Source organism: Chaetodon auriga, chromosome 5, assembly GCF_051107435.1.
Source record: "Chaetodon auriga isolate fChaAug3 chromosome 5, fChaAug3.hap1, whole genome shotgun sequence".
Classification (NCBI taxonomy): domain Eukaryota; kingdom Metazoa; phylum Chordata; class Actinopteri; order Chaetodontiformes; family Chaetodontidae; genus Chaetodon; species Chaetodon auriga.
The window spans coordinates 18,692,668-18,710,965 of NC_135078.1; the positions used below are offsets into that span (position 1 = coordinate 18,692,668).

Consider the following 18,298-nt stretch of genomic DNA (forward strand, 5'->3'; position numbering starts at 1 on the left):
CTAGATTCAGCATGTCAGTGGAATTAGGTTCCAGAAAACATTAGTTATGAATTTGTCATAACATGTGCATCTGATACAGTGAGTGCATACTTCATGTTGCATCTGTAATACAAGTGGAGGTAGAGTGGTCATACATGCAGTGAAAAACACTTTTCAAGTAGGGGTGGGAGATATGACTCTAAATTAATGTCTAAGTATTTCAGGGCATTTCTGTAATAACAATATTCTTGTTGATCTGACAATTTTCCATCTCTGATTATTATCAACCAAACCCCCTACACACTACTGAAGTCGCTCCCCTTTTTGCAACCAGCCCTTCCACTGCGGAACAAGTGGAGATCTTATTATCACTTTCAGCCGTGCTTATTGTTGCTATGCATAATGGTGTGACACCATTACATCAACATGTGGGAATATTTCCATTATAATGGTTTTTTATGGCAGATGCACTGGTTCCAGTTTGACCTTCACAACGGACTACAGTGAACATTTAAGTATGGGCAAAGCTCTGCTCACAGTGGTTAAATGCAATAAGGAATACAACCAACAGTTTGTGTGCTTGCTTTGGGTTTAACCCCTAAATATATGTTTTAGATTATATGACTACACTTGGGTTTGATTACAACATCTGATCGCCTGTGTTCCTTGGATCGTGTGACTGTTATGTGGAAATTCCACCGGACACGACTTTGTTCTGTGTCACACCAACACACCAATATAACCAATAAGTACGAAAACCAAGACTAAGAAAATATGGAATATTAATGTCGCTGCATTGCTGCTGGACGTGTGCGTAAGTAGGCAGCTGACCCTAGCCTGTTAGTATAAACTAACTGATAAATGCTCTGTGTTGTGAGTTTGTTTTAGGGGTCCTTCCGCTCTCTAGTGTTCAAAAATCACTTGAAGCAGGCTTATAGGCTTCCATAGCATGTTGCAAAAGTGCAAAACCTTGATGAGACACATTGTCATAGTCCTCACAGACACACAATAACACGCCATCTTTCACCCCCTCCCTGTCACGCCTCCAACCAAATTAGATTGTGATTGCTCTTTCCGAGGTCACTTTTAATTAAACTGAGATGAGAACATGACACATGGGATTAAGCCCCATCCTACCGCATCAAATTATGAATTCATAACTAATGCTGGAGCCTATTGCTTTCAACCATGACCTCCACATCATTTATGTATAAGAGCAAGAGGAACTCCCCAATTGTCTTCTTCTGCAGAGATAGAGATAATGATAGGTGGGGGTCAGGTGTTTCAGTCCACATGTGTGACTGTGGAAAGAATGTCTTTGAAACTCATATGGACATAAAGAAATACTTATATACATGTACATACGTGTGTGTCTCTACCCTATAGAGAGCAGAGAAGCACAGAGAGAAATTTCATTTTTCTGAGTGCCACGTTCAAGGCATCATGAATAATACTCCACTTGAGAGGAATGGCTGTTATAATTGAAGCTGATCTGATTCATTGTCCAGAGACACAGAGTGCTTGCGTGAGTCAGACCATGCTACCATGAGCCTGGTAGCATGATTAATGTATGTAAGGCCATTTGAGAGAAAACCCCTTCAAAAACACACTTGATAACCTAAAATACATAATTGTCAAGTACGACCAAGGCTATTGTGTTAATGTGCGCGCTCTGTGGGAAACTGAGCCCTGAGAAGAGCAGGATATTAAAGTCTAAATTTTGATGGAGGCTGATCCTGCCTTACACTGCTTACTTTAACATCTCCTAACCTCCTCTGTGCATCAGTGACACCCTGATTCCCCGTGATTTTAATTTTTTTTTTTTTGTTAAGTCTTGCACTTTGCATCCAACCTGTTAAAAAAGTGGTCAAAATCGACCCTGACGTACTGATGTTTTCCCCTCCAGTCAGCACTCACCAGAACCATGAATGCTGAGAGACTTATTAACAGGATTATGGAAGGGGTACATCTAATATGATCTACAGCACCCTTTTTATAAGGATATACTGACATGCAATATAGGACGTATAAAAGGATATATATGGGAAGTGAACTGTGTGGAAACAAGGCTGAGAAAAGGTTACTTGCCTTAGCAAATGTAAGCTTATTTGCAGAGGGAGAAATCACCAAAAAAAAATCTCATCCATACGGAGTCACATCAGTCTCAATATTAATGAATGCACACAGGAGGATTCACAAAATGTATTTCGGGATTTACTCCCTCAATACAAAAATAGTTATTGTTTTAAATAAATGTAAAACAAATCCACATACAAAAAGTACGGTGTGCAAATGTATTTCTGATACACACACATATTCCTTATTTTAAATAAATGAAGTAGAAACCCACACACTATGTATTTAAAAGTATTTGCAATTTTCCTAAAATACATATTAGTTGTTGTGACATTAAAATACAACCTGTTGAACCTGCATTTCCAAACTGCTTGTCATGTGTGAACTTCACTGCATTTGTGTGGGGCTTTTGTAAGACTCCTCTGACATGGCTCGATTCACAAATGCAATTATGAATTATCCGTAACCAATCGGATGGCTGCTTCCACTTCAGCCAATCACATTGATTTTTTTACCCAAGGAATCGAGTCCTGCTACCACTCGGAGTTGCACTAACCTGCGGAACTGTTTTCTAGTTCTGTATCAAAGCACTTAGATCCACCAGACATGCTAACCTCTCAACAAATAGGACTGTGGGGATATTTTAAAGTTATCTGGCCATTCTCAGACTGTGAGAAAAGCTTCTACTGCTGTTACTGTTGTATGCGACATTGTTAAAGGGAAGTCGAGACAAGACCAAAAACCACCCTTCTTACCTCAGTGATAAAAGCCTTGGCAGTAGCTGGACTCATGAACAGCACGGCTCTGCGTAGCGTATCCCTGTAGCGATGCAGCTCTTCCACGCGCATTGTTCTGAACAGACTCGTTATCATCATGTTGATATTAGATTCCACCTTCTGAAGGGATACGTCCATTCCCTGCTGAGAGGTCCTGTCCAGGAAGTCCTCAATACCACGGATATCTGGAGAAAGAGAGATAGAGACGGAGGTGAGACGCTAGCTGGGTTTCCATCCACATGTATTGCAACGTGCGAATGAATGCTGGTTTTTATCTGCTACCAAGAGTTCATTCATCAACAGAAGCAGGAGGTGGTGCCAACTCTCCCATTAGAAACCTTCATACCATTGCAGAAGAAGAAGAGGGCACAACAAGATGACATAATTAAAAGAGCGCCAGTCAAACCTCAAAGAGTGAAAAAACATGTAGAAAACATGATGGAGATATCACATTTCTGTTTATTTCATGTATTAGTGTGAGGAAGGTCACATCAGATCTGTGTGGAGCCATGAGGAGACATTCCAATCTACAGTAACTACTTCTTCTTCTCTTGGGGTGGAAACAGCTGATGGGATGTGAGTTAAATATTCACTATGTCAGAACTTATTCAAAAAAGTGATTTTCCATCACCCGTTAAGCGCACTAAGTTGCGAGTGTAAAAACACTTTTTACACAACTGGAGTTTGTTTGAATTTGGCCGTTTCCATCAACCTTTTCTAATGAGATTCTTCAAAAAACAAAAATAAGTTGATGGAGACAAGGCTTCTGTACTTGGCTCAAGAGGGACATATGCATTCTTTTGAAAGCAGTATACAAGAAAAATATAGAAAACAAGCAAAAGGCAGACAAACACCTGATGACACACACAGATTAGGCATAAATATTAAGACCATCACTGATTTCTTTATACCATATTCTCTGCTGTAGCTGATCGGTTATCTCTGTGTGAACAGGTTCAGTAAATATCTCTTACTGGCAGTGATTCCTTGCTATTCTATCCTTTGTTTTATTCTGAGCTGAGACGTTTGTTTCCAGAACAGTACATCATCACTGACTCTCTCCTCTGCATAAACAAACACAGACATGAAAGCAAAAGCATATGGCAGTGACTCACCGGAAGTGAGAGGCATGCTGCTGCCTCTCTGAGTTTTGATGTTGATACTTTGGCCTATTGATGTTGACAACAGCAACAGACATATAGCAACATTAAGGTTTAATTAGGCTTGATGGTTATAAGGGAATTAAAAGTTTTTGTGAGTATGTACAACTATATCGAGTACACAGTAAATGTTGACTTTAGTTGGAGAGAGTGTGTTCTTGTGTTGAATATCTGCCAATATCTGTGCTGTTAGAACAGGGACGCATTAGCCAAAAAGTGTCCCATTTTGCTGAATCCTCTATATATCCCAGTCGGGACACTAAGAGAACAATTAGCTATTGACACTGTTAAGAGTTTTTCATTATAGAACCAAACCACTGTAATTATCTCTTTAAGGGTTATTTTTGTTTGATAAATAAAGCTGGATGCTGGTGTCAGGATTTTTACAGCCTGGACTCTTCTATTCTTAATGAGCTACATTGTAGGTCAAGGTAATCCTAATTAAGCCACATTGGTTGAGACCACTGCTAATGATGTCGGAGTATGCGTGTGTGTGTGCGTGTGTGGTTATGTAAAGCAACTACCTAATGATGTATTTGATATGGAAAACGGATGACACTGTCGTCATTGCCCGTGTCATGGCTGAGCAATTAACTGGATTGATTAGACTTGTTAAGGGCCAGAGGGCTGGGGCAATGGCGTGATTGCATCAATGCCAAATTTTGGAGGTTTAACAGCGTATGAATAGGAGAGACACCATGCAACAGTACTGATTCAGAAAGAAATGAATTTAGAAAGATGACAAATACAATCCTGCACGCACACATATGAGTCTAACAAAAAGGATGTGAGTTTAGAAGGTTAAGCAAGGGCAGTGGGAGACATTCTGGACAGTTTGTGTGCGTTTGTGTGCGTGCGTGTGTGTGTGTGTGTGTGTGTGTGTGTGTGTGTGTGTGTGTGTGTGTGTGTGTATGTATGTGTGTGTGTGTGTGTCAAATATCACATCAATGCCTTTTCCCGCCCTGAGCAGATTAAGAGGGAATGTTTTCAGTCTTTCAGTAACAACAACATGACATGGCAAGGAAGAACATGACAGCAGAGTAATTGTAGTTCGTGGTGGAAAGTTGGTTTCTTCTCTTCCTTTCTGACACATCAACAGCTGCACGGGCAGACAATACACAGACGACACATGCAGAACTCCAGAGGACAACAGCTGAACACCTAATCTGCTTACAAGGGAGTTTCAAACTGTGTGCAGACATGTGCACATATGCAGATGTGCACGTCATGCTGTGTTAGCACAAGACAGAATGAGTGAAGGCTAAACTTTAGCTTTCATTTCACTGACTCCATGCTAACTCTCATGCTTTACCTACTACGTGTGACATTGCTGTTGTACCTCTTTGTGTACACGAGTTGATGAGAAAGGTGGATGAGCAAACAGAGATATCGAGATGGCATCTTTAACGGCCAAACAACACTGCTCTAATCAGTCTGGGAGCGCAGAGTTTTCAGATCATTAAAATCTAATTACTATTATTAATTAGCAGAAATAATTTGTAATAGCAATAGTACTGTTTAACTATATTATCATTGGCAACACAGTCATCATCACCAGTGCTGAGACTCCTAATGAGCTACATAACACGAATCAGTTGTGAGAAAAAAACAAAAACAAAAACAGACACACTGAGTGCCTCACATGTCCATCCATACACACACAGTTCACACAGAGAAGCTAATACAGACTAAGATAACATGTAATATGTTGAATGTATAAAGTCCTCATTTACCTCACCAACTCACCTTTATTTCAAAGTTTGTTGGTGGTTTTTTTTAACCACAGAAAACAATAAATGTGTGATGTGTGTGCTTTAGTTTACTGTGCTTCTGTCTTTCATCCTAATATAAGCAAAAGCACATTCACTCTCTTATCCTCATCAATAAACACCAGCAAACACAGTCACATGACTATGACTGCAGAAACACATACTGTACACACACACACACACACACACACACACACACACACACAGCTCTATACTTCTTACCAGTCAAAACAGATTTAATCTTCGTTCTTAAATCTCCATATTTATCATGGCGTGGCCACTGCCATTCATAATCAATGGTGCCAAGCTACATAAACATTCTGCTCTGTCTGATTATGTTCTCTGTGGTGAGAAAGCTTTGTAAATCAACAGAATCAAAAAGCTTTTGTCAACAGAGCAAGAAAAAATTAAATCATGGAGAGAAACCAAAAAGCATAATACTTGCCTGCTTATTCATATGCATGTTGGGCTTGTTCCTCTTCTTGTTTTACAGTACAAAATAATTTATGCCAATCCAGTTTTCAGGAACATGTGCTTACTAATCAGCTTGTGTCTACAAACTTTGTCTTTGTCTGTGCTTTATGTCGCATCTGTCTATTTTTAGTGTCTGCATTATTGGCCTCTTTGTTGCCTCGTACTTGTTAGTGCGCCTGTCAGCCATTCTCTCTGTCTCCTTGTCTGCTAACTGACTAAAGGGTCGCTCTGGCTTTATTTGCAATCATCAATCCTTTCTCCACCGTGGCTTATAGTACAGGTTGTGTGTCTAATGCATTCGCTTTGCTCCACTCTGTGAGGAGCTTAAAAAATCCAAAACTGTCTCACTCCATGCAACTCATTCAAATTCACTACATTTGTAAATAATTTGTGCAGGCCACGATATTCAGCTTAATTTGAGAAATACAAAGATGCAAATCGGCTGTAAAGAATCATTAAAGAGTAAATTAACCCCCCTCAAGTGAGTGTGTGATGATATTTCCAACCAGCAAGCACAACAACATTTCTTTGCAGGCTGGTGTTAATTTACTCTTTAAATAATTTGTCTAAACATTGCGGTATGCATTGCTGTTTTGTAATGAAAGAATGAACTTACTCATGAAGACAGGCAACACAGACATGGAAATTTAAAGACAGACACACAGGCATATAAATACATTTTAAATCTAATAAATCAGAAAAGAACACATATTAATGTTAAAAAGTATTTAACTAATAGAATTAATTACAACAAACAATGAAATTCAGGAGATTTGTTTTGCAAATGAACATGTAGGACAGTGTAGGGCTTAACGATGATGTATGAGATATTCAGTGTTATGTTTGGAAAAACCAAGAAAAAAAAGTAGCCGAATCTCAAGCGTAGACATATCCTGGTCCAATTTTACTCAAAAAACATCCTCATTTCCCCCATCAAAGTTTGGTTGAGTTCCTGCCTCCTGTTCAAAGGACGAGGCTTGAGCATGTACTCCCCACTGCTGAGCGGATCATTGGCTGTCAGCTGCTTTCCATCAAGGAGCTTCAGGACACCACGGTGGATAAAAAGACGGGTAAAATTGCCACCGACCTTGCCCACTCAGGCAACCATCTGTTTGAGAAACATTCCTCAGGGAGACAGTACCGGTCCATTAACACCATGATCACCCATCACCTCAACAGCTTTTTCCTCAAGCGCTGTCATCTTACTCAACCACTCCTCCCAAGTCTCCCCGCAAAGACATACTGTGCACCACCACAGTCCCAGGGCTCTTCATCCTCATCTAATAGCGATGACTGCATTACTGCTGCCATGCTATTCCCTGACACCTAAGTGGTTGTTGCAACAGTTTTAAAAACTTTTAGAGTGTCTGTATGACCCTGAGTCACTCCAGGTTTTCTCCCACCTTGCAGTTTGCCACTGTGGATTATGGCTTTGGGTGTTGTGTTAAACAAGTGGAACTGAAAAGGCATTTGAAAAGAAAACTCAATCAACTGGAATGGTTTCCATAATTCCTTATGAAACAAGGTTGAGGATTGTATTGTGCAGTTCTCTGTGTGTCCCTTTCCCCAATTCGTCAGGCTTCCCTTCTTTCCCCCCATCCCATCTATCCTCCAAGTCCCTGGCTCAAAGTGAAAGCTAGAGTTAATGTAGTGTAGCAGCCAACAGCACGCAGGGATTTCACCTGCATGTACCGACCAGCTCAGTGGTACTCGGTCCGTGTTCCAGCACTCCTTCCTCCCCTGCTTGCTTTCCCCTCATCCGTCTCTCTTCCCTTGGCTTTTCATCTGAAACCTCCCTCAGTTTCCCCTATTTGCTTTCTGTACTCTTGGGCTGAATCTCACTTTGAGAGTGTGTAAAGTCCAAGCTGTTATTCCACTCTGAGAGGCAGGCTCTGTGTCATGTGTAATGACTGTCAATTCCAGACTGGAGACCAGTGTGCTTGTTTCTTTCAACTCTCAAAGTGATTTTTAACCAAACCCTTACCCCATAATATAAGGAATGGCCGTGATGTTTCCCTAGCTTTATCCAAATACTTCAACATACTTATTTATGAACTGCTACTTTTTTATGAAAATAACCTACTTACAGTTAAATAGTCTTGCAATTAGTCAGTTAATTGTGCACTGCACAGGAGAAAAGATAAAGGTCAGTCTCTTTTGTCGATATTATGACTGGTTAACATAATGTACATGATTGTAGGCCTATAGATATTTTCCAACAAGAAATAAATTACAAGAAATCTAAATAAAACAGTTGCTGGAGTCTGCAAAGAGAAACCCCTTTAGAGGAAGGAAAGCAAAGGAGGAGAAACATTAATATGAACTTTACACTGTGAAGAAATGAAATGGGCAGTCCGAAAGGAGGCGTTAACACATCCGGTATTAGAGGAGACTCCCCTGAGTGTGGTGTAAGAGGGAAACATCAAACATCTGCAAATGAGATTCAGTCTATGTAACTCCCTGGTTGTCTGTCGGAGCCTGGCTGCTCCCCAGTTCTTCCTCTCTCACTCTCTCTGCTTGACTTACACATCTTCCTCACCTTCAAATAATAACGAAGATGCCAAACTTTGGGATTGTGCACTTTCAGGCCTTTCTCCTTCCTAACCTTCTGCTCTGTTCAAAGAGCCCTCTCCCTGCCAGAGGCACTTAAAGTCTAGGCTTGTAACTTTTGCTACAATGCTGTTGGGGAATAGTCAAGCATAACTGGTAGTGACTTCAGAAAGAGGCGCTGTCCATCCATCCATGCATCCGTCCATAGTAACAGCTTGTCGGAGCTATCAGAGCTACCGATTTTTACCCCCGATTGGTGTTTGCTCTCCAGTAGGGAGTGGAGCTTGATCGGCCAGTGTCCATATCATGATTTGAGTTTTCTTTGCTGCTTTGGAATCTGTGCTGACACAAATTGGTTTTGCTCAAGTGGCAAGGCAAGCTGAAGGAGTAGGGGAAGCTATGTGTGACCTTGCATCACTTTTTGATCCATTTAATGCCAGAGTGATGTTTTACATGACAAATTGGGTGGAGGCCAGAGTGGGTAGCAGGGTAAAAAACTAATTTCAATGGACGGCAGTACATTTAAATGTATATTCTTTTCCCCAGTTGTGAAGTAATATTGAAATATTGGCATGGAGTAAAACATTTCAGCTCCAAACTGCTCGCTTTTGCATTGAGTCTTGCACTCTGTCTCAACTTTACATTGCAAACTGACACCCCTAGACGGGGGTGTAACAGCAACAACAAGAGACCTCTGAGAAGCCGACACGCCCCCTTATTGGATATTGGTCATTGATTGGACGCCGCAACTGATCAGACTGATTAGTGGAGCTTTGTTACGGAGTGAACACAGATAGCAGATTAAACTCAATTTCATCACTCCCAAGTTTTGTTTTCTGATTCAAATCTGTGTTCATTGTAGATCTGAACAAAAGGACCACAAACAACTATTTTCATTTATTAGAAAGATTTTTCTTTTTATGATCTGTTATTTCCCCCAGTAACTTTTATTATGGATACAAGAGTAGGAGAGTCTGTCTGTCAGCAAGGAACACTTTTTATCACATCATTTATCGTCACTTCCACTCAGTCACGTGTGAGGCTGATTGGTTGGGGATATGGGTTACATAACTTTACTTTTCCCTGATACATTTAGTGTAATTATTTCCAGTGTTCCTGTGCCTCTGAGCAGGACACAGGCTGTTATTCATGTGCAGGTGTTCGTTAAACAGGCAACGGGTTACAGAGAGAAAACACTGCTGCTCTTGCACTGATAACTCTGTGCCTTTATTAGTATTAGCACAGCGCACATGTGCAGACAGAAAAGCCTCTACAGCTGTTTAAGACGGCTGACAGCTGATCCAGCTGTGATCAGCTGCTGTCGTCATTAGAAATGGACGTTGCATCATCTGAAATTTCAGAGGGAAGGATGTCTCATTTCTCTAAAAATAAATGTGCGTGTTTCTTTTCTCCTCCCATGGTTTCCTTACATCTCTCAAGCTTTCCAGCCTTTTCCTCGTGTTTCTGCACCTTTGCTATGTTTTCCCTGGACATTGTCTGCTTTGGACTTCTGATTTTTGCCTGTTCCCATTTGGATTTGTTTGCCTAAGCCTGCCTCAATATCCTGTAAGCCTCTTGTACATTACCTTGTTGTAATAAATCACTTGAACTGCACCAGCTCCGCCTGCATTTAGGTCTCACCTCCTGTTTCCTGGACCTTGCTTGCAGAAGCGTAACACAAACATGAGCTAGAGTTTAATTACTCTTGCAGTTCCTTTATGACCAAATGAACAAAAACAAAACTGCGGGTGTATTTAAGACACAGTGTCCATACACAGTAGTCACCCACTCAAATTTTATCTTTGATTATTTCACAACATAGAATATCAGTGCCTATAATTAAGATTTATTTATCCTGGTTAATAGACAGAAATCCCCTTAAAAGGCACCATATTCACAACTCAAATATATTTTCAGGGTATGCATTATGGACAGGAAAAGTTAAAATTTTCAATAGAAATGTATTTTAGTGCGTTTGCCTATCATGCGATCTTCATCCAATTTTTTTCTGCTTTTAGACCAACATCCTTATCTCTCTGCTTTGTCTTTCTCTTCAGCCTTTACCTCTGGCTATCCTTATCCCTGCCTCAGGCATCTCACTGTTGTGTGGCTCAAAGGCAGTGGTTCTTTAAATATAGATTGAGCCTCAAATGGTATGTAGGCCTGTGTCTCGTAAGCTTCGTTCATCAAGTCACGGCTGAAAATGTTCAAGTACTCAGCCCTAGGGATCTGTCCCTAAACTTGGGAAGTTTACCTCCATATAGGAAATCAAATGCTTTTGGCCCTGAAGCATCTGTAGTCCTCCTGACTGCCTATTGCTCTTTAAATCCTCTATTCCTTCAGATGTAAGTGCCTATCTCCGTCCACCACTCCTTTGCTTCACTTCCATCCTTTTCTTCCTCTCTTTCATTCTTTTTTCTAAAAGCCCCAGGCTTCGCATTCCCAGAGTCCCCAAAGAGAGCTTAACCAACACTTGTAAAAAACCAACACTCTATAAAAGGCTTGGCACCTTTTAGGTGTGCATCACCTTCCCTATCTGCCCAAATCTTCTCCGGCTTTTAATCCCCCTCCACACCCCCTTCCCGACTTTCACTTGCCTCAGCTGCCTCCCATTCTTTCTTCTCTTCTTCCTATTTCTGAGACCTATTTTGATCTTGACCTTCCTACGTCCTGAGCTGTTTTGACATTGTCTAAACTGTACATCCTACTTGACAATTATCAGTAGTCAATTAGACTAAAGGATTTTGGATGCAAGCACATTTTCCTCCTTTCCTCCTTGTCTTCTGGCTCTGTTGTAGCTGCCGGTGACAATCAACCACTATTCTAGTTGTTGTGTCAGTGTCCACATCAATAAAGCATGAAATTCCCCCCGAATGTAATTAAATATATACATTTATTGACAGATTCCAAGTATTGACCAGCTTGTTTGTCACTTCTGGGTCTGTGAAGCAGTAGTGGAAGCAGCTGTATTTTTCTTTCTGTCAATATACACTATTCAGGAGATACAGATATGAGGTAAAAATAAGAGCTGCTTCACTAATTTCAACTGTAAACACACTGATTATTAAAAGTTTGGCAAAACTTAGAAATGTGTCTGCTCAAGAACAGTGTTTCAATTCTGAAATGCTTCAAGTGGACATACAAACACAATGGAACTACAGGGAAGACTAACCCAGGATTTCCACTGGGCGCATATTCGTGATGTTGCTTATGCAATGCGTGTTTACTCCATCCTCCATGCATCTCCAATCCCCAGAAGCACGGCGTTTTGGCTGCCGAGCTTTCTTGACTTGTTCAGATCGTGTTTATTTGGTCATTTTCCTTAAATTTTTGAGCTTCTACCATGGGTAAGTGGGCTAGAATGGATGAGCTCGAAGCAGCAACATACAGTGGATACCTGTGTAAGGTGCCACACTGTTTTCCCATACAAGACATACTAGTGTGGTTAAACTGACAAACAAAAAGCAACAAAGGTAGGTTTAAATGGCCCCTAGTTTTCAGCATGTCTGGAGGATGCATAAGAGAAACATAGCTTCCTTTATAGGGGGGCTGTAAACGTTCAGGTTTACCAAAAACCCAAACTTGGGAATTTCACTTTTCTGGCTGCCTGGAAAACTTTTAGCTTCTTAGGTTTTGTCTTATAAAAACTAGTCTGCCACACTTTAATGCTGTTAGATCCTCATTTCTCTCTTTGCTTTGCTTTGTCTCTTTATTAGCTCTCTCTCTCTCTCCACTTTTCATTGCTAAAGACATTTCACCTCCAGTGTCCTCCAAGGATGTAAACTACTTCTCTGGGGTCACACCCTTTTGTAAAAGGTTTTACTCTCTCTTCAGTTGTTTCTGTGTTTATCTGCTTGCCTGACTGCCTTTTACTCTGCCCGACCAAATCTGCTATGCCTTTAGATCTCTGTCCCTATCCCCCTCTGCTTTAATGTTTCTGTTTTCTCTTATATATTCGCAATCGCTTTTATCTCTTTTTTTCTCTCTTGCTCTCTGAACGATTTTACTCCAGAGGAGACAAAGTGAGACATGACCTCCCTGTATAAGGCTTGTAGATCTTTGGTGTTTGGCTCATGAGTGTACCTGTTTGCCTCCATTCCTCTGAATCTTCCTTTATCATCAACTTTCCCACGTCTCTCTTGGCATAGCTTTTATGTGTTTTTCACCTCCTCTTTCACCTCCCACCAGTGTTCCCCCCCCCCGCGGCATCTCTGGGCTTCACTCCCGTTAAAAAAAGATATCCATCTACCTATCTATGCATCCACCTGTCATCATTCCTTGTTCTCTTTCCCGTCTCTATAAACAACTTCATGTTCGTCAGTCTTCCTGCCCTTCTCTCTATTCCCTCACTTATTTTCCAATTCAGATGTGGTTCAAACATGTCAACTCATCACTTCCAGGTGAAGTCCAAAGAAAAAGGCTTGTGGATTTGCAGATGTTTGGCTCATAAACCCTCTTGTCTTTTTCCCCTTTACACCACCACCACCAGTCATCTGTGCCTTTTGTGTCACTATTCCTTTAAGTCATGTTCTTTCAGAACATTGGATGTGACAGAACAGGCATGTACCTGGCCACTTCAAAGATGTTATAGTTCTATAGAGTTTTCTATATTTCTAAACATTAGAGCTGATGCATAGTCTACCATCGAAAATGTGATTTCTCAGCTATTGTGCATATAAATAAATATTCTGAAATATAGAATTATGTCCAATAGGTGAATATGTGAAATAGGTGAATTTCAAGCAGTGATAAATAATTTCACTCTCATCTATCCTTTACTCAGTATTTCTTCATTCAGTGGAAGTTGAGCCATCTGAAAAGGAAGAATCCCAGCAGTAACCTCTCCCCAAGCACCTTCTTATTCTCAGTCTCTGCTTGATGTGTTTCTATATGAAGCCCTCGGAGAGATCAAATGCACAGTGGGACTTTACCTACAGTGAGTCTTCTTAAAATGAAACCTTGACATTTCAAATCTCAAATTGATTTTTTTCATCAGAGTCTTCCCTCTTTAAAGGTCTACATGTGATCCATTTAAGATAAAAATCAGCTTTTACACCCATCTCTTCTTTGATGACTTTTGTCCTACACATGCAGCATTTCTGCATTGACTGTTTCTTTCTTCCATTCTTCTCTTCCTTCCTCTGCTCATTAAATGCCTCAGCCCCATCTGCCCTGTCAAGTGTTTTTCTTTTCCACCTCACAAAGGGTCAAATGCAACAAGGCGAGGTGACACCAGCATCAGCATGCACAATGTGGTACACAATCCGCATCTTTGTATGAACCCATGTGATCAGATGTGGATATTTTCACACTGTTACCTATGTGATGGGAAGAAACAAAAAGGAGGAATGAAAGAGGAATTTTCCACTGCTCTCATTTGACCCATTATCACTAATGAGCAAACAGTTTGGAGAGAGTTTAAAGAAGAGAGGAAAGCAAGAAGGGGGTAGATTTCAAGGTATGAAATTTTGTTTTAAATCCATTAGCACGCTTCATTAGGCAACACAATGCAAGGTGACAGAGATACTTAATGGACATCAGTAACATCCTGAACCCAGAACACTGCAGCACCTATGGACTGCATTATGACAAAGCGGGCTTGGTATAAATGGTATCCTCTTGAGGTGGAGCCCAGTTTACCAAATTGATTTTATGTTTAATTTATAAACTTCTGATAAAATATTTATAACTACAGACTCAATAAAAGAATATACACTCAGCATGCAGGTAATGGCTAACAGACATGAAGGGCTCTGCTGGCATTTTAGAGAGTTGCCTCATTGGACACCACGGCCAATATGTGACAGTTATCGTTTTTGTGAGGTGAATATCCGTGTCCCATACGAATGCATTTAACTGCTTTATGTTCCAAAGCATTTGAACAAAGCACATTTGTCCAAAATATCAGCACTTATTGTTTTCTCCTAATAAAAGACTGGCAACCTAACAAGCATCACACTTTTAAAATGGCTCTTTCGTCGACTATAACCTTTTACTATTGTGCCTCGGGCCCCTCTTGTCATTGGCTAAAAGCAAAACAAAACAAATCATTGTAATGTCAACAGTGTTATTACCACTAAGTGGTACTTCCCACATTTGCTCAACAAGGCCAGGGTTGCTGTAGTTCTGACTGGATTATGGGCAAGGTGACTCAGGCAGGTAACAATGACTTGTCACTTACATTTTCAATATATATCAGTGTGAATGCAAGACACCTGAGGAAAGACTGAAAAGACAAAGAAAAAGAGTGGGAGGCAGAAAAAGAAAAGAAAAGAAAGGATGATGGAGCGAGAGGGAGAGATAATAGAGAGAAAACATGTGTTCTCAGTGTCCAGAACGCACCAGTAGAGCTGAAAATAGGGATTGGGACAGTTGCACAGTAGCTTCATTTGAGAGGACACACTCGACTGTCTGTTCTCTAAAGAACTCTCCTTGTACAGAGGCGAGGCCTTTTGGGAACATTGCTATCATCTTAAAAGGCCATCTTTGTATCTCTCTACCTCACTTTCTTGCCCGCTCGCTCTCTTTTTTTGCACTCCTACTTTCTCCCTTCTCTCCTTGAACAGGGGGTTAGGCCATTAGGGAACAATGGTGATATCTTTAAAGGGCCTTCTGTAGCTGTGAGAACAGCACTGCCAAAACCCAGAGGAACCATGTGCTGAATCAGTGGTCGCAGAGCACAGAGGGGATAGAGCGATTTAAGCGGGCTACGAACATGTGTGTGTTTGCATGTGTGCATGAGTATGTGTGTATTGGGTCTATTGTGTAGATATTTTGTATGAGCTGTACCACATTTGGGGGATGAATTTGGGATTTAAAGTGGTTGATTGAAGGTTGTCTAGCTGGGGAAAAACTAGTGCTCCTACTTTCAGTCTTGATTAGGGTTAGGTTAAGGTTAGAGTAAAAGCCTTTTCCCAACAGGCATGAATATATTTGTTGGTAATTTGCATGGAACTTAAAAGAAGTTAATTTCATGGTGCCGAATGGAAGCTTTCACAGTCGTGCAGAACTTTAGGTTCAGACAGAAAACAACTAGGAACTGCACATTCAGACTTCAGCAAATGGAAAAAGGCCTCAGCCAACACAATCCTGCAGATAACAGTTTGATTCAACAACGTGCAGTCAAGCACACATCCAAGCGAATGTGTGCTAACAGTCTCTCTGCGATTAAGGAAAGAAGCTGTCCGATCCAGATTCAGCATGGTCTGAAATACTCTCGTTGTGACAAGATTTCTGAATACATTTTTTTAACATTTAATAACTGTGTGTCATCATGTGTCAGTCTGACAACTGCTGGTATTGCAAAGTACTTTATATAGGATTATATAAAGTACAATAGTAGTACACTTCAACTGTGTGACTGTATACCTGTATAATCTACCAATTAACTGAAATTCTCTTTCCTTGACTTGCTCAGCATTGATTTAATCAGGGTATTTACTACACTGACTTCTGAGGTGTGGGACTAGCATTTCCAGAAGGGCCACATTAGCCACTGTTCAATATCCATCCGATATAAACTGCTTGGTCGAGCTCACTGGTTAGAGCATACTTTCATGATATATTCAACACGCTGATGCTTTAATGCCTCAGAAGATCGACTTTGAGCCTGCAGAATGCATTGCAAAACAATACTCCTGCAGAGATCTCATCGGAGATCGATGCATACAACAGACGAATTGTGTTAATTGACTGCAATGAGTGAAATGGAGCCCCATTATAGCTATAAGGATTAAATCAACACTGAATCATACGGCACAAAATGACTGTATTGCTCTCTGGTCCCAAACCTTTAGGTGTGTTGTGCTTCCGTCCATCCACCAATGAGTGATGTCACAGCTGGTGTTTTCCATTAGCTCGTAAAACACCTGCATTGACATCACTCATTGGGGTGTGATCTAAAATGCAACATGCTTTTTACGTTTCAGTCCATTGGGAGCAGTGCAGCAGCAGTGTTCCTGTATGACTCAGAGATTAATTACATTTACACATAAAAGTGATAGGCCAAAGAAGGCAGAGCAGGACCGTGAGACTTTATAGTTTGACAGCCAGTCAAGAGGCAGTACAGGCTCTTGACAGTATGGCATGAGCTCTCTGTCAGTTTAGATCAAGTTTGTGACCCTGCTCTCAAAGAAACAACATATGATGATGCTAACTTTGTCGGGGTCTGAAAGGACACTGAGACACAATATGCACATCAGAAACTGCATGCATGAACACACACACTACACATTACGAATACACCTGTACACGCACAGAAAACAGCAAAGTCATATTTCTGTAGAGGGAAGCCAAGAGACCGAAGAAACAGGGTGGCACATTACAGAAAGGGACATAGGATATTGCCAGTCTAATGTTAGAGTTAATGGACTGGAAAAAGAGAGGGCGAAGGGAAAGAGAGAGACGAAGAAGCGGGGTAAAATGAGACAGCATACACACACACACGCAGACTGATGTGTCATTAGAATAAAGATACATGTGCATGTGTGTGCCTGTTTCTGTGCACATGCATACACGTGTCCAGTTCCTAGTTTAAACATACATCTGTTAACTCTCTAATGTCCTATCATGCTGAGAAAGAACTGATATTAGATTATAAGTTCAAAATTCACACATTTCACAGGCCTGTGTGTTATTTCACTCATGTCAATATAGATATCCCTATAATTACTAATATAAGGGTATTTTTAATGAATACTGGTATCAATGATTGCTTTGCTGATTATTTCCTTACCAAAATCAGAATCATAGAAGAGGATGAACTTCTGCCAGCTGTACTCAGACACCACTTGCATGATGACCTCATTGAGATAGACAGGTGGGCGGACCATTAGGGTGTAGTCATCTGTTCCAGGGACGCGACTGGTTGGCGGGCAGGCAGAGCGGGGTGTTCCCGCTGGGGAGCGCTGGATGAAGAGGTGGGGGATGTGCATGGCATCGGCAAGAGTCTGAAGGCTGCCTGCTGACATGCAGCCGATTGAACTGACCAGAGCCAGGATACCACGGTTCATCAGCTCACAGGCTGGATGGAGGGGACAAAGATGGAGAAGGGAGGAGGAAAAACAAAAGAGGAACTTATTATTTTCAAAGCATACAAAGGGAATTACATTTCTCATTTTATGCCAAAATCACCAGTGGTAAAAATCTGTGGGCCATACCAAGTCATAGTTTTGATCTTAGTAATCATTTGCGCTAAGAGTGCAAATGATTCTTATTCTACAAGTCACCCAGCACCGACTGAAAGAGATAGGGAAATTCTTAGTGAGCCGTTCCTGCTTGTTTCCACATGCACTGCATAGTTATTTTGAGGAACAAAGCTGTAAGTCATACACAACCTGCTTTGTGGTACAAACAGTGGGAATGAAAACAGCGAGGGAGGAAACTTGATACAGAGGTGTACATCCATAGGTAAAGATATACAGCAGCAGTGCGGGAACATAGTGTGAACAGGCAAAAACCCCCTATGAATATCCACTATTGTGAGTCACTCTTTTATGACTCAACCAATGGATAA

At 40.9% G+C, this 18,298-nt stretch overlaps 1 protein-coding gene across 4 annotated transcripts in view; it reads right to left on the bottom strand.

Moving 5' to 3' along the window:
• Positions 1 to 18,298, bottom strand: part of grid2 (glutamate receptor, ionotropic, delta 2) — a 468,077-nt gene that overhangs the window by 182,360 nt on the left and 267,419 nt on the right. For all 4 annotated transcript variants that reach the window (XR_013077212.1, XM_076731585.1, XM_076731586.1 and 1 more), the window contains exons 3-4: positions 17,519 to 17,806; positions 2,811 to 3,016 (exon numbers count right to left, since the gene is read on the bottom strand). Coding sequence is in view for 3 of the 4 variants with exons in the window: in XM_076731585.1 (XP_076587700.1) it covers positions 2,811 to 3,016; positions 17,519 to 17,806 (494 nt within the window). In the remaining variant the exon portion in view is untranslated. The remainder of the gene's footprint in view (positions 1 to 2,810; positions 3,017 to 17,518; positions 17,807 to 18,298) is intronic.